Raw genomic sequence first — 17,177 nt, forward strand, 5'->3', positions numbered from 1 at the left:
TGCCTTTCATATACAGGGGAGACTACAGCTGGATACAGATGCAACCTCATAAATGTCACACAGGCGGAAATAACCACTCCCCCTCAATCAGCTGGCTATGCTTTATCTAAAGCATAGCATGTAATTAGCCTTCATTGCTGCAAGAACACACTGTGGATTCATATTCAATTTGTTGTCTACCAGGACCCCAGATCCTTTTATGCAAAGCTGTTTTCTAGTCAGTCAGCTCCAAGCCTTTACTCTTGCATGGGGTTATTCCATTCCAGGTATGGAAACTCGCATTTGCCTTTGCTAAGCTTCACGAAATTCCTGCCAGTCTGTCCCCCCAGCCTGTTGAGATCCCTTTGAGTGGAAAATAATGGATACACTCAGTCCAGAACAGGGTAGAAATTCCTTCTGCTTGCTTTTGCCTTCTATTATTTTGATTATCCTGATGACACAAAGCAAAAGTCTTTCCCTGACACTGAGTTATTTAATTTATAGAGATGATTATCTATTTCCTCTCCTTCACCAGCACAGACTTTGTACTGCAGTGACAAGGAATAATCAAGCAAAATACTACTGCATATGCCTCTATAAAATAATACATGCAATTAAAAACAACTCTGACTAGAATGACTGGAAATGTTATAAATAACTTGGTAATTTGAATGTGAATCAGTAGGTCAACAACGAAAACTAGATAAAGCATCTCCTTTTTTGTCATTGTAGGCTATGTTATTAGATGCTTACAGTTCCACTGGTAAATCCCATAACCATGGTTAACATAATTATAATAGGCTTATGAAACAAAGGGGTATGTTGCTTATTAGCAGAAGACAAAATCTGTCTGTTAAAAGGAAATTAAAAATGTTTATGTTAAACATTCTCTTCTCAGAGCTGTTCTGACTCACTGTCATGTGTGCCTCCAGATATATCTAATCAGTCTAATTTGAGCAACAGCTTCTAAAAATACAGTAAATCTTTGGTAAATTCTACTGTCAAAACAGTTACCTGCTAAATTCTGCAGTAGAGCTTGGAAGGCATGGCGCTGGTGTCATTGCATTGGTATGAAACTAAACTAAGCAGATCTATTATATGACTTTCAGAGCTGGAGGGAGAATAATTTTTAAAATGTGCTTTTGAGAGAATTTAATTCATTGCCCCGAAGGCTCACAGGAGTCTATTCAGACACTGTTCTTGATCAAGGTCAATACCTTATTGAGTCTATGTGTTCAAATTTACTCACTAGAATATTTTTAAGGAAATCAACTGCCTTTATCATGTGAGAAAAGCTACGTAAATGTGTATGTGTATGGAGAACTTGAGTCAAATAGGTACATGTACTCTACAAAAATAGCAGTAAATGAAACATGCTCAAATCACTCTCTAGCACTGAGGCCAACTAGAACAATACAAAATGGCTCCTGAAAAAGTGTCAGCTGTGAATTATCTTTGCTCAGTGATAATTTCTGGGTATTCCCATACCTGGGAATTATTTGGAAAAGTGCTAGTTTGACTAGTCAAAACCATATCAAGGACTGTTTGTACAACTCAACAGGATAGTCAAGTGAGAGTCCCATTGTCCAGTTTTCCCGGTCACTGTTTAATCTACATTTGGATAATGTCTAAATGGAGATTAGTAACAAGTGGTGTCCCTCAGGGGTCTGTATTGGGAGCAATACTATTTAATATCTTTATTAACGACATAGATGGTAGGATCGAGTGCACCCTCAGCAAGTTTGCAGATGACACCAAGCTGAGTGGTGCGGTTGATTCACCGGAGGGAAGGGATGCCATCCAGAGTGATCTTGACAGGCTTGAGGAGTGGGCCCATACGAACCTCATGAAGTTCAACAAGGCCAAGTGTAAGGTCCTGCACATGTGTCAGGGCAATCACCAGTATCAGTACAGGCTGGGGGATGAATGGATTGAGAGCAGCCCTGCAGAGAAGGACTTGGAGATATTGGTGGATGAAAAATTAGCTATGAGCTGGCAATGTGCACTCACAGCCCAGAAAGCCGATTGTATCCTGGGCTGCATCAAAAGAAGCGTGGCCAGCAGGTCAAGGGAGGTGATTCTGCCCCTCTACTCCATTCTGGTGAGACCCCACCTGGTACACTGCATCCAGCTCTGGAGACCTTAGCGCAGGAGAGGCATGGACCTGTTGGAGCTGGTCCAGAGGAGGGCCACAAAAATGGTCAGAGGGATGGAACACCTCTGCTATGAGGAAAGGCTGAGAGAGTTGGGGTTGTTCAGTGTGGAGAAGAGAAGGCTCTGGGGAGACCTTATTGCAGCCTTTCAATACTTAAAAGGGGCTTATAAGAAAGATGGGGACAAACTTTTTAGCAGGGCCTGTTGCGATAGGACAAGCAGTAATGGTTTGAAACTAAAAGTGGGTAGATGTAGACTAGATGTAAGGAACAGATTTTTTTATGATGACAGTGGTGAGACACTGGTTGCTCAGAGAGGTGGTAGGTGCCCCATCCCTGTAAACATTCAAGGTCAGGTTGGATGGGGCTTTGAGCAACCTGGTCTAGTGGACGATGTCCCTGCCCACGGCAGAGGGGTTGGACTAGATGATCTTTAAAGGTCCCTTCCAACCAAACGATTCTATGATTCTATGATACTGTTATGGAAAGAGCCATAATTTTGTTGGTTGAATGAAACTGAGGTTGGTGAAACGGTTGGTAGAATTTTCTTAACTGGAATTTCAGATTTTGTCCAGCTGTATTTCAGGGAGTAGCAAGGGCCACCTGCTCCCTGAGGGAAGGCGAGATGGGAGCCAAGGGTAACCTCAGCGCAAGCAGTGTCCTTATCAACAAGGTGCAGTCCCACAGGGTCTGAACACAGCAAGCAGAGCAGGATCCTAGTAACAGGGTCCATCAATAAGGCAAACTGATGAACCAGGTTTAGGGTCTGTCCAGGGAGTCCAGTCAGGAGCAAAAAGACAGGGTCAGAGACAGGGCTGGAGACAAGGCTACAACATGGCTCCAAAGTCCATCCAGGAGACAAGACCAGAGACAGAACTGGAGCTAGACACACCTAGGCATAGCTCAGGCAGTGACTAAGGCTTGAGCTTAAGTGGACTCTCCAGGCCCATAGGCAGAAGGTGCGGGTGGAAGTCCCACTGGAGGCTGCGCAGGGCCATTAAGGCCTGTTGGTGTATTCAGGGTCCTGGTACTACGTTTTGACTTAGATAGACTATTTTCCTATACTAATCATCCTCCAAGAGTCAAAGTTGAATAAAAAGTCACTTGATCTGCACAGTAAGAAATCATCAGTATGCCCATAGACAGTAAGATACTTAATAAGGTAAGGTTTGTGGATATATATCTGTTCACAACCCATATACATCCAGAGCACCTCAACATTCATGGAAATTACGTTAATAGAAAAGGTTTCACCTTATCTTCTGTTACTGTGACTCTTAATTTTTTAAAATGCATCTGTGCAGGCTCAGATACACAAAATAAGGAAGAGGGAAGAAGGCAGTTGTCCTGTTTGAAACAGCACAATTTTCATTCAGATTAGACCTGTGTCTCTCCATGCAGAAGTTCAGGAGAAGGTAATGAGCTTCCACGTAAGGACTTTAAATTTTAAAATCTTGGGTAATAATGCTTTATGAACAATTATACCAATGTAATTAACTTATTTGAAATCAGTAAGACTACTTATATGTATGACAGTTTGCAAGATTGTGCACCAGCTGTGTCCTTCTTCCAGGTCAGCTGCATTAGAGTAGCTTTTTACTCATGGTGCAGCACAGCCTGTATTATCTATTAACAGGAAAATAGTTTTTTTAACTTCCTCTGAAAGAACATATAATTTTTTCTCTTGATAAGTGAACGACAGCTTTGACAAAGACTGCATTTACTCCTGAAAATTCCCCTAGAAACTGTTTGTCCACAAGCAAAAAAAAAAAAAAAATTTCTGGCTTTCCCTCTCAGCACTTCCTCATTTTTAAAATACAGCAGTACACAGCGATGGATATTAATAAACAGCAGAGAGACACAGCACTGGTCTCAGCCACCTGAACACTACGTCTGAAAGAGGAGACACACAAGAATGGCTGATGTGCCAAGGCGCTGAATTACAGCCGAGTGACTGAAACTTTTAATGTCTGTTTCCTAATGGCTTAGATAGGATTGCACACAAGTCGGCCCTGTCTGCAAATATATTGTTTCTCCCTTCCATCTTTAATGATAATGTAACAGAATGATACGTAATTTCCATGAATAGCTATTTGCTGAGCAATAATAATCTCTGGGAGGGCTAAGGCTGCACTGTCTCTTCACAAGAAATGAGGGAACAGAACAACACTCAGGACCTAATTTGCACTCTAATAGAAGACAGTGGAGTCTTATTAACAAGGAACTAGCACAAAACATCATTGCAGCCTTTATAATATATCGAGATTGCTTTCTGTTGGGGAGGGTTCATAAAAACATGTATGTGCATATACAATCCCGCACTTTCTTGAAATGCAGTGCAAGCATTTCACGTGAGATACTGTGTAGCACTTAAGCAAATATGGCTCATCGCCAAGGAGCCCCAAGAACCAGCCCCTGCCTCAGGGACAGGGAGCTGGCAACATGGTGGACAGGGCAGGAGCCTCCCCAGCCAGGGCCCAGGCCCAGCCCCGAGCAAGGCGAGCAGGGTAGGCCCAGGGGTAGCAGCCAAGGCCAGCCCAGAGCCCAGATTACCAGGCAAGTCTGTGGTGACAAGGCAGGTCCGGGGCCAAGCCGGGAAGGCAGTCAGCCAGTCAGTGCCCGGTGAGGGGAACTGGGCTCAGACACAGCCCTGGGACAGCCCGGCGGGGTGTCAGTCCGCGGGTGTGGGTCAGGATCTGTGGGGCCCACGGCCAGGCCCAGGCCCAGTCGCACCTGCCACTCAGCGGGAGCTGCAGCTGTGGGCCAAGCACTACAGCCGCCACCGAAAGCAAAGGTCTCCAGACCACCTTGCTCTGCGAACAGAGGAATATAGCCATTTGTACACAAGAGACAATGACAACATGCTCTGTGAGGGTACTGTTTGGAATCCAAAATCTAACCCAAAAAAATTTTAAAAGCCATGATTTAGATGATCTCAAAGGTGACACAGGAGAGGCAAATGTGAGACCTTTGTATGACTCTGCACTAAAGGCTGGGAACCAACACAGTGCCTGTGGCATGTGGTAGCTGATGAAGAGAAGGACTGTTTTGGCATGGAAGAGTAGAGGGGAGACAGATGCCTAAGGAACAAGTAGTAGTGGATGCCTGGCATCAGGAGAGGAGACAAAGAAGTTGCAGCAAGTCCTAGAAAAGTAGAGTATGGAAGAATGGTAAACAAAGCATCTGAGAGCATAGATCAGAGAAAATGGAGGCACACAAAGAGCTTCTATGACCTCTTCTCTCCTCTGTGTCTTTTAAAAGCCTTTAAGCCTGGCTAAAGTTGTAAGACTGTTTCATCTTCCCAGATTACCAAGGTGATTAAAATGTACTATTTATACTAAGGCAGTACTCTGAAACCCCAGTCAAGGATCATGAATCCTGCTCTGCAAAACGCTGTGTAAAATGACAACCCGTATTCGCAGGCCACATATCCAAGAGTACATAAAGAAAAAAATACAGTGGGTAACCGGGACTTCGGATGCTTTTAGATTTCACCTCAAGATCTTACATATTCTGGGTTATGTTCAGAGAGGAACAAAAAATCGTATCTGATATGCCACCTTCAGAATCTAGGTATTATGAACAAAACATGTTCATATAAAATGCACTAAATAAATTTTAATAAAATATAAAAATTATACAAAATACATTTAACATTCCCACCCAGTAAACATACTCTTCTGATTCTGCTTTTGCAAATGCAGAAACCCAGCTTTCAACATTTTTCAACATTTTCAAAAAAAGGGAGCTCCAGTGTTGCAAACTGCCATGCGAGCACAGGTGGTTCAGGAAGACTGAGTTTTGTGCTTGTAGTTTGCCTTTTTCATAGCCACATCCTATTACCTAGTAGGCTATACCAGTCCTTCTCAGGCCCATAAAGGAGATTTTTTTTCCTCTCTAATTTGGCTAATAGCAAAAAAAGATAACAAAACAAACAAAGATTAAGAGGCAATTTGCTATGTGGTGCATAGCCAGGTTAATAAAGAACTCCTGCTGGTAGCATGTTCTTAGTGAGTAATGTACTTCATTTAGCTCAATTACCTCAACCAAGAAAATTACCGTGCTTATTAGTGCTTGCCATCCACTAGTTGCAACACATCAATTCACCAAGCAGATGCATCTTAGAGAAACTATGTCCTATCACAAGAACAAAATCTCAGCACCCTGGTGAAACAGACCCAGTATCAACCCTCTGCAGAGTCTCCAGAAATCCTTGATTACTGTAGGAACACCAGGGACCCAAAAAGATGACACTCATGGCACTAAACTCCAATCGACCTGAGCTAAAGTAAAACAAGGCCAATGCTGGGCACTTCTGAAAAATCCCAGTTTAAACATAGTTACAAGCTTATTTTATAAAGAGACTAATACCTTTCCTTAGTTGTTTCCAGCTAATCACTGCAGTTCTTGAAACTGTAAACAGATGGAACACATCCAGTACATTTTGTAAGCCTGACTGAAAAGACATTAATGTATTAAAAAATGAAAATGTTTTTCATAGCACTTATATTCCTTCTGCTTAGGTCTTTCTTTCAGAGCTTGTCACTTTTAGTGCTTGAATTTGAATTTCTGCAGTGGCTAAATTGAGAACCTGCAAATTAAATAGAAAGGTGATGGTGTGCTGCCTGTACCAAAATGGATTAAACTTGCTGTAATCATTGCTGAGATGTATTTTCCTACAGCCTTTAAATTCTATCCTTTCTGCAGGATGCAGTTACCCATGCTTTTTAATGCCATTCACTCTGCACGACAATCAAGTAGGTAGCCTGAAGTTAAAAAGGTAGCGATTTCCTTGAAGACTAAATGAAGCAAATAAAGGGACAGGAATGTCATTATACAGACAGAAATGCTGTTTATTTTTTTTCTTTCCTTGCATTATTTTAAATTATATATTCATAATATTCATATATATCTATTTCTGACTGTATAAATGGGAGAAATTCTTTTTTTAGAGTATGTAAGAAAACAAGGGTATAGTTTGTCATACTTTGCCACTGATTTATTTCTTTAATTAAAAGCATTTTGTGTAAATCCTCCATTGACCTAACATTTTTCAAAGTAAGAAGATATCTTTTTTTGTGAAGGAAGAAATGATAATTCATTAAAAATATTATCTCTGCTATTATCTGTTGAGTCAATTGCGGGGAAAAAAGAAAAGCAATGAGCATTGTGACAGGCACACTAGTGTGTGTAATATAAAACATTTATATTTAAATTGCATTTATATTTAAATTACATTTATATCAAACATTTGCAAATACATCAGGGTCTTTCTTGATAAATCTAAGAAACATCTAAATCTAAGGCATAATGCTTATTATGATTTAGTAAAGGAAAACTGATTATTACTTCATGACAAGTGTAAGTATTCATGCCTGTAATTAATCTTGTCCAACACTTTTTATTAAAACACTGTGTCTCCAGTTATTTACTCACTTTCCAAATATTAGCTATTTAAGATGAAAACATCCCATGCTGTGCAGTACAACAGAGGAACAGTGACAGGCAGAGATATGAAGATCACATGAGAAGTCAAAGGGGTCTGGCAGCCCAGTCTTATTCGGTGCCCTGGATAAATGATACTCGGGAGGAGACGTGTGATGATCTGTTGTCCGCAGGGAGCATGCCTACTTTGTTGCTGAATTTGGAAAAGAATGCGGCAGCAGCCTGCAGAAGGGGAAAGGATGGTCTTAGATAGCAGTAATTGGAAGTCATCTCAGAGGAATGGGTTCTTTCCCTCTCTCACCAAGTTTCTTTGTGATACTGGGAAAGCTACATGAAATGAGTTCCTACACAGGTGGCTGTATAGCACTTTACCACTAACGAAGGTAGAATTGCAACAAAGTTGGTTGCACCAAGCTAATTTTATATAATTAGCATAGGCAACAACAGTACATGGCATGAAGTTCAGTATATTGTGCAAGTCTGCCAGGGTTCCCAATAGTGGAGCAACTTTAGTTGCCACGCAAGCTGAATCTATGCCACCACTTCTTTCTCTTTTATTTTTACCCCTGCTAGTTGAATTAAAGCTTCCTGAAGCGTATATCAGCTAAAAGATTCTTATTCAGGTACTCACACCTCTGTGCACTGAAAATTAGAAAATTAACTAATATTCTTAGTCATCATACAATTACTACCCTTTTCCCAAATCTTTTTCCTTTGCAAAAAAACAGTAATAGAAAATGAAAATGTTCAAATGGCCAAAAAGTAAGATAGAAGAGAAGGGACTATACATTTTATCCCACGTTCACAGTGGATAGGACAAATTGTACCAAAAGAGATTTATGTTGAGAAAAATTCGTACAATGAGGCTAGTGAAGCACGAGAATAAATTCTTTAGGAAGATTATGGAATAGCCATCACTAGACACACTTAAGAACAGGTTAGACAAGAATCTGTCAGGAATGGCACAGGTATACTTCATCCTGCTTTGAACTGTGGGGACTAGGATTACAGGATGTCTCAAAGTTCTCTGCAGTCCTATGATGTTTTTAGGATCTGTATGAAAACAGATGAGAAATGAAAGCATCTACTGAAAATTAAGTTTTTCAAATTTGAGACATTTTATTGCAACTTTTTTTAAAATTCACTGGGAAATATTATAGTGTTTTCATTTTAGCTTTTTATTCCCTGCATATTGATAAAAACTGAAGAACAGAAAGTTTGAAGAAGGATTTGTGCTGTGCTCATGCACTCTCTACAGCACTGGATCATACTCTGATTAAGACATTTTTTTCTTAGCCATAAATTATCATACGATTATGTAAATAAGTTATGAGTTTTGCATTTAAATGTGTTTGAATGTAACAGATGTTATGTGTATATGATAAGAAATATCTTTAAAAATTCCTGATAAGAGGCAGATGCCCCAGACAGATTTAATCACTTACAGATAAGAAAGCCCCAGTGACACAACAGCACCAGATAAGGAAATAAGTGAGGCAAGACTGCCTCACTTATTATCATATGGTTCTTTCTTAGAATATTATACTTTTGTTCTAAAGCAATTAGTGTCAGAAATGATGCTGCCCTTATTTTTTACATCATAGTAAACACCCAGTGCAATTAAACAACTTTATATCACCAGTGACATTAAAGAAAGTGATTTTTTCAAAGTTAATTGATGCTTTCAACATTCATACTACTTTCTTTTGCATAGTTCATACTGCAAAATTACTAATTAAAATAAAATCTTATTCACATTTTAATCTGGTACCTCAGTGAGAGTTCCATGTGTTCAGCATTGAGACAGACTTCTCCTTAGAGAGTACTGTAAAGAAGATTAGAGGATTCACAGCCTGTTGTGATTGAATAACTAGGAGGATTGTCAAAGAAGCTGCTGTGACAAACCTTTGAACTAAACAGGAGGAATCTCGTACAGCCTAGATGATTAGATTTCAGTCTCCACTGCATCAAGTCTGTTCTGAGTCCAATGCCAGTAGATAAGTCTGAAAGATAGTGCCTTCCTTGAACATTGTTGCTTCTATATCCATTTTGCTGTATGAATACAACATAAGATCTGGGAAATGGATGATCTCTGCATTTTATTTCAAGAACACTTGCTTAGGGCCCAAATGAGCATAATTTCTGAACAAAGACTCTGAACGAAGGGAAAGTCATTAATTCCAATTGAAAGTTTTATTTATATGGTGTCCACATGAAGCTTATTAATGCTTATGGCCTATTCTTGCTTCTATATATAACCAAAACCAACCTAAATATTATTATATCACTATGTTTAAATTAATGAAATATGTAAGAAAATAGATAGTAGGACAAAAGTAACATCAGTTTAAATTGAAATTGCATTGTGAAGAATAACTCAACTGTAAAATAGAATGAAAATAAAAATGTATTTTATTCTTTTTTATTGCAAAGAAACATTAATATACTGCCAGTAATTCAAAACATGCAGCAAATAGAGAAAGACATAATCTTCTGGATCACTAAAGATGGGTCTTTCTCAAAGACTTTCCCTCTTAAAAGAAGAGATGATGGGGCAGAGGAAGATACTTGTTTCAAGACTGCTAATGAAAATTAAAATTTAATTAAGAGCTTTTTGAAATTCCATGGAATCTAACGTGTCAATAGTTTGTTTCAAGACTGTAAGATAATATATTTATCTTAGAAACTCACTTTTTCTTAGCACTTCAGATGTTGAGATTTTTGGTAGTAGTGGACTCAGTGGTATCTATACAAGTCACTCATTCACTTTCCAAACCTTTATATATGTCAAGTTTGTTTGCTGAAAAGGATTTCCTGTCATGCTGCATACATTCTCTTACATTCTCAGGAATCATATTAGAAGGCTGTCTAGAATCCGCATCTTTAAAGGCTGAGAAACTTTCTTCAGACCTTTAACTCATACTAATTCATGGTGTTTCTATTCACATTTATTCTTATTGCAATACTGTTCCTCAGCTCAAATACCTCTTTTCCCTACATAGTTGTCCACCAAAATTTGAATTTATAGACAACAATCCTATTGCCTCTCAATCTGTTTTGCTGTTCTTTTTAAAGCCATGTTCCCAGTAGCCTTGATCATTCTAAGAGACTTTATATGTGAGTTTCATACGTGAATTCACTTTTTGAGTATAGCTGGTCAGAATAATTCTCACCATTGGCTTATATACCAATATTAATGTTTCCTTCACTGGGAATATGTCAGATGCATTCTAGGGTTACATTTGCACCAATGGTTTTCATAACCAGATTACAGTATGGCTCATAGGCACCCTGCTGTTGATTAAAAGACTTGGATATTTATCCTTTTGTCATCTGCAATTGATGATCCCACCATTTACAAAAGAAATTCTTAGAGTTTATTTCTAAATGCATGTCTGCATTTATGTAGCATTAGATTTGTTCTCATTTCTATTACTCAGTCTAAATAATTCAATTTTTCCTGTATAGGAATCAGTCCTACTTTTTAATCTTCCAAATCCAATGTCCTGTCAAACATCATTAGCACACTACTACATTTTGTACCGACGTCATTAAAGAAAATACTAAAGCCCACTCCTAAAACTCCATCAGCTTCCTGTGCAGGTAAAGGAGAAGGATAGGCTCCTTTCGCAGGCAATTCAGAGCAGAAACCTATCATCTTAGTCATTCTGAATCTCTCCTCAGAGAAGCCTTCTATTGACTATAAAGGGAGCATAATCAGAATAGCTAAAGTTAGCTTTTTGGAATACCCCTGTTCCTGTACCAAGCAGATGATTAACATATTTTTTTCTGTTACAGAGAAACATTAGGTTTCCTAGTCATTTAGGATGTGTGAGCTTAGACTTGGAACTGGGGACAGATAAAGGGTTCTGGTTTCTGTAGCATTACCCACACTGGGATTGTCAGCACAAATTGAGGATGTGTTTTTGGATCAATACCTTTCATGATGCCTAGAACTACATTTTTCTGTCTCACCGAAATCTTTCTCAGCTATAACGTCACATTTTGTGGACATTTGTATAGCTATGCATTGTCATAGCCTTCTGAAAATTGATTATTTGAATTAAATATTCCCCATAATTTATTCAAGACAACAAATTATTTTTTCAAGACACAGGTTGTAAATACGATCATAAATCATAATGTCAGTGCTCAATAAAAGCATTAAAAGTTCTATTGCAAGATCAAGAATTTTATTTCCAAGTGGACAGGAGAAAGTTTCTTAAGTGCTGCAAAAAGAAGGGTTATAACTGAAATCAGCAAAAAGTGGTATGGAATTTTTTCAGGCAGCAGCATACATTTATGAAATACATTTTCTCGGGGGTTACCTGGTAGATAAGAGATGGAATTGAAGTCAGGTATTTGGTGTTCACAGCCAAAAAGCAAGAAAGAATTAAACTCTAGATTGCAACTTAGAAAAGAGTAAACTTGATTTATTCTGAAAAAACCTATTGCATTTCTTGATCTCTGTTTTGTTTGAACACTTAACACAGAAAACTTCCAAGCCACAGTACTTAACAGATGTTACATACATTAGCACACTCAACACAGTATTTCCATAGCCTGTTCTTTCAAGGCTGTTTTCTTCCACAATGCTATAGGTGTCTAAATGTTTTCTCTTGGCATGGGCAGAATTAAGGCACTGTAATTTTATTCACTAAACAAACAAGTTTAAACCTACAAGTTAAAAAGATAAAACCTACAAATTAAAAACATAAGAAAACTGCATTATTATTATAATTCTATTGTTACATATGTTGCTATTGTTAAACAAAATACGTTTGAGGGAATAACAAAACTGTGTGCATAGTACATGAGTTGTGGTCCTGACTTTTTCATTTCCTAGGCCATGTGAAATTATTACTTCTGCAGGGAATAAACACTTCCGCTCTGTAAAGGACTATGTGGTGTAGTAAGTAATATAGACCTAGGCCTACTGTAACATATTGCACAAAGGTCAGAGATAAATTTGCTTAAAGAATAACATATCAGCTTAGAGACAAATCCTAGCACCACCCAATGCAAGAGATGGAGCCAAGTTTATTACAAGTGATTTAGTCAAGTTTGAATGGGCTTTATTAGCCAAGATAATTTAAAGTACACCTCTACACAACGCACGTGTACAATACACATCTTCAAATTAGCTGTGTCCAATATGCAGCCTCTTCCATCTGTATTAACCAGAGAAAATTTAAACTAAGCATTTCGTTACTAGAAAATAATAGAGGAGGAGATAATGCAAACCAAATGAGAAGCAGGGCAAGGAAAATCAATTTCTCATCAACTGTGGGGCAAATAACTTTAAACAAATTCACATAGTTCCTAATCAGTACCAAATAACAACATGGTTCCTTTGGGCTATATTGCAATGATAAAGCACCAAAATTTAACTTTTATTGGAAAGGCTGTGAAATAACAAGAAAATCCCATGCAATTTATAGCTTATCCCTAGAAAGCAGATAGAGGGGGCCTTTGGCATGACACTTGTGATAAGTGTATTTTACTATAAGATAGCTAATGCCCTGAGCAAATACAGCAACAGCAAAGAGTAAGAATTAGTTGAAATTCTTTGCATAGAAGCTGAAAAACTAATTGTGACACGTTAGCTCAAAACAAGAAAGGGTTTCATTACACTGCAGATGGCCTGAGCAAAGGGAATATGTGACACAAAAGAAACTGTGATGAGATTACAAAGTATATCAGAACTGTTTGATTAATCTCCTGTCTGGGGAGTTTTAAGAAACAGACACTACAGAAGACTTAAATTAGAGGAATGATAAGCACATACTTCCAGACTTCTGCTTCTTCTGCTTTTATCAGCTTATCTCCATTTTATCCAATGGTTTTATTGCTGAAGGATTTTCACATCCTTAAATTATACTTGCTTGGGCACCATGATATGTGTTGTGTCTCCAGAAAACTGTGCTTCTCAAAAAGCTACACGCATCCCACTCTGACACTCTCTTTTTTAGTTACAGCTCCTTCTGCTAGGAACTTCAAAGTAGGTTTAGGTCTTGAGGAGACATGGTGTTTGAATAAAAAAGATCACTTTGCAGTGTTTTTCATTTCTTCCCTACCCAAGGTGCTGTCACACTATTTTCCCTCTACTCACCTTTGGGAAGGTTTTCTCCAGAATCTGGAAATTTCAGGCATGCTTCACTGTTGGTCTGCCTCTTCTCTTGCTGTAACATCTACATCCCCATGGTATTTGGGACAGAGCTGAAAAACTGTTAAGAAAGAACGAACAATTCTCTGCTGTACTCCCAGTATTGGGCATAGCTGGCAGGGTTTTGGTACAGGGGCGGCAGTTGTGACCTGTGTGGGAGAGGCCTTGAGCTGCCCTGTGCCGGTCACAGCCATTTCCAGCCAGCTCCGACACCGGTGTGTGACAGCAGCTGAGAAGTCTTGAGTCTAGGATACAGAAGTCCAAATGCATGGCCCAGCTGCCAGCTGGGTGGCACTCCAAAGCAGCCCCAGTTTGCATAATCAGACAGTAACAAGTAACTGACGATGAAATTTCAAGTACAAATAAGCCCAAAAGAGTTGATCAAGAATCATTCTCACCTAGATTTTCTAATTGACTGCACAGCATGCATAGATCCTATTAAAAACATTAGTTTCAGTGCAGAATGTGAGTTTGCAGGTGTTTGAAAATCAACGGTCCTCAGGTTTGAAGAAATGTAAGTGCTGGAATATCAGCTCAGTGTTACTATGATCCTGAGTAAACTCTGAGTGGAAACAGAAGAAACTTCAGCAAGAACACCAGTGTTTTGTTTCCACTTATTAAAACAGATGCACTTTTTACCTCGTATTAGCTAGTGCCCATAACAAAACCTAGGTAAAATCAATTTTCCCAATGTTAGGAAGCATAAAGTAAGCATAGCCTCTCCTCCCCCACCTGCACATCAGTCTTTAACTCAGTTATGCCCTGTCACCATTAGGATATTACTGTATAATAACGAGCACATTTTTATGCACAGATGGGAAGAGCATACCTTGTATCTTGGTGAATACATAGGATAAGCTCTAGGCCTTACATAGCCACAGTAGAACTTGGTGAAAAGCAGCAGCAGGAAGTCATTAGTGTAGTAGGCTATACAGAGCACAGGGTACCCTGACCTCCTCTGTTTGAAATACCGTGTATACTGCTGCTGGCATAAGAAGGAAGCAAGAGCAGTTAACTTAGGTGTCCACTTACTGTGAATTAAGTGATGCGAATAAGCACGGTGGCCAATAAACATCCAATCTTAATGTCTGACTTCTGCTCAGAAGTAGAATTAGCACTGTTTCCTTCCATTGCTTTCCAGTATATTATGCATTTTTGCTTTTGTTTTAATTAGCACACAGAAGCCAACACCTTCAGATTTCCAAACAAATGAGTATGCCGATGTCCAGCTTCAAGAGATTGTCAGAAAAATGCGGGAAAGGACAACAGTCTATAAGGAAAAGCTGAAAGACCCAGTGCTGTCCTCCCCTGAAGGCAGTCCTACAGCTTGTAAGTGACTCTAGAAATAGCTGTGTATTTGTTGAGTTTAAAGATGAAAATTATTTTGTAGGAACAGAAAATACTGTGATAAAATTTTCAAGTAAGTATATCGTGTTTACCCACTGAAATGGATCAGTTTGTGCCCACTGAAGTCAATTTATCCATATTAGCTACTGTAAGCCAGGTGCTTAGGTATGAGCTCCCTTGAACCCCATCACTGAAGAATTTGGGGAAAAAACCTAGGGCAATGTCTAGAATCATCCCTGTCAAGCAGTTTTCTATATTTTAAAATAGCTCCCAGATATGTTTATTCGTGGGGACAAATCTGAAATATATGAAGAAACATATATATCTTATGAATAGGTATTAGTCACTCTGAGATTAGATCTGCTGTGTAAAAGTAAATAAAATTTTAGCCATGGCAGCAATCTTCCAGACACACTGAGGACTCTTAAGTACATGCTTCAAATAGAGCAAACTCATCTGAAATTAATTAAACATTGACTTTTGACAAAATATGAAACATAAAACAAATACTATGTTTTTCCTCTTCAGAGGAAAGTTTGACTTTTTTTTCTTTCCTTTTCACAAAGAATTGAGTGTGGTGATTTTATATTCTGAAATTCTTTAGAAGCTGTTTATTGCTTACCTGTTTTTTAATAATCTGCAAAAACAGTGCCTGAGGTATTATAAACTATACTAGCTGATAAAGGAATTCCTTTGTTTTTTTAATTATTTATTTGCTCATTTACCTCTTTTGTTCTCTTTGTAGAACTTACAATCATTTATTTCCTAAATCATTATAGATCCAGTTTGCCAGTTTACTGCTAAGACTGTGTATCCTACTCAAAGGTAAAGCCACCACAATTAATGGGACAAATGTGTGGCCAAAATTATCCAGACCAAAGATGGAAGAAATGGGCTCAAAGGAGTGCCACAAGGCTTTTGTAAGCCTAGAAATACACAAAACCATAGGCTTCCCATTAGTTTCACCTGCTGCATCTTGTGTATCAGGTCTCAGGAGAGGGGAGAGATCAGCCCATGGCACAGATGTCTTTTCTTATCTCCATCTTAACTGCATGCATTATTTGCAACAGTCGTGTAAAGAGAAATGCCTGGTTGCATTAATGAATGCTGAATTATGAACTACCTTATTTCTTGTCAGTCTCTTACGGAATGAGTTGTGGGCACTGCCCAAGGAAATACAGTAATATATATATTGCATGCTGTAACATGAAGTGCCCTGTTCTTGATAGCAGATGTACATGATTATATCAGTGGTGATCTTATTCTCCAATCTGTTTTCTAATGCATTCAGTATTATAATGAATTGTAGCTTTAGTCACTGCCAAGTGTTTTTAGAAGAGTTTTTAACATGATGAGGCTCTTGTACATGTTAAAACGGGGTGTAGTAATTGAGCCATTGTTAAAATCTCACCCTTTGCGGCACTCTATGCGGCTAGCACCATCAAAGAAGAAGCCTCCGCCCCCACCAAAAGAAGAAAAAAAAGAAGAAAAGAAAGAGGACGCAGAAGCAAAGCCAGAGGAGGATCATTACTGCGATATGCTGTGCTGTAAATTCAAAAAACCTCCACTGAAAAAATACATGCAGTATCTGCAGCTACCAGACAGCATAGACTCATACACAGGTAAATTAAAAGCTACGCAATAGAATGGGGTAAAGGCATATTGAAGTGACCTAGTATTACATAGTACCTGTGAGCCACCATAAGATCCACATTCCAGTTTGCAACTCAGATGGACGCATAGATCCTGCCCTAAAGAACATTTATTCCAAATAGGGAAAAGACATAAAAAGTGGCAGCAGTTGTAAAGATGGTATGCACAAAGCTGGTATGCAAACCAACCACAATTAAAACCCAAGTCTTCTGATTCTTGATCTAGAATTTGTCCCATTCATTAGGGCCAAATAATTCTTTTGTCAGTTATACACCAGCAGCATGCAAAATCTACCGAGTTTCTTCAGATGCATTAAATTCTATATGCTCTCATAAACTCATCTTTTTTCCCTTTTGCAAATTCTTTGTTTGACTCCTAGTTCCAACCTATATAACTTTAGCAGCCTGTGCCATTGAAAAAGGGAGAATGCTAGG

At 38.7% G+C, this 17,177-nt stretch overlaps 1 protein-coding gene across 1 annotated transcript in view; it reads left to right on the forward strand.

Moving 5' to 3' along the window:
- CNGB3 (cyclic nucleotide gated channel subunit beta 3) overlaps positions 1-17,177 on the forward strand; it is a 65,438-nt gene that overhangs the window by 17,599 nt on the left and 30,662 nt on the right. The window contains exons 4-5 of the mRNA XM_050892504.1: positions 14,918-15,072; positions 16,527-16,712. Coding sequence (XP_050748461.1) covers positions 14,918-15,072; positions 16,527-16,712 — 341 coding nt within the window. The remainder of the gene's footprint in view (positions 1-14,917; positions 15,073-16,526; positions 16,713-17,177) is intronic.

Source organism: Gymnogyps californianus, chromosome 2 (genome assembly GCF_018139145.2).
Source record: "Gymnogyps californianus isolate 813 chromosome 2, ASM1813914v2, whole genome shotgun sequence".
NCBI lineage: Eukaryota > Metazoa > Chordata > Aves > Accipitriformes > Cathartidae > Gymnogyps > Gymnogyps californianus.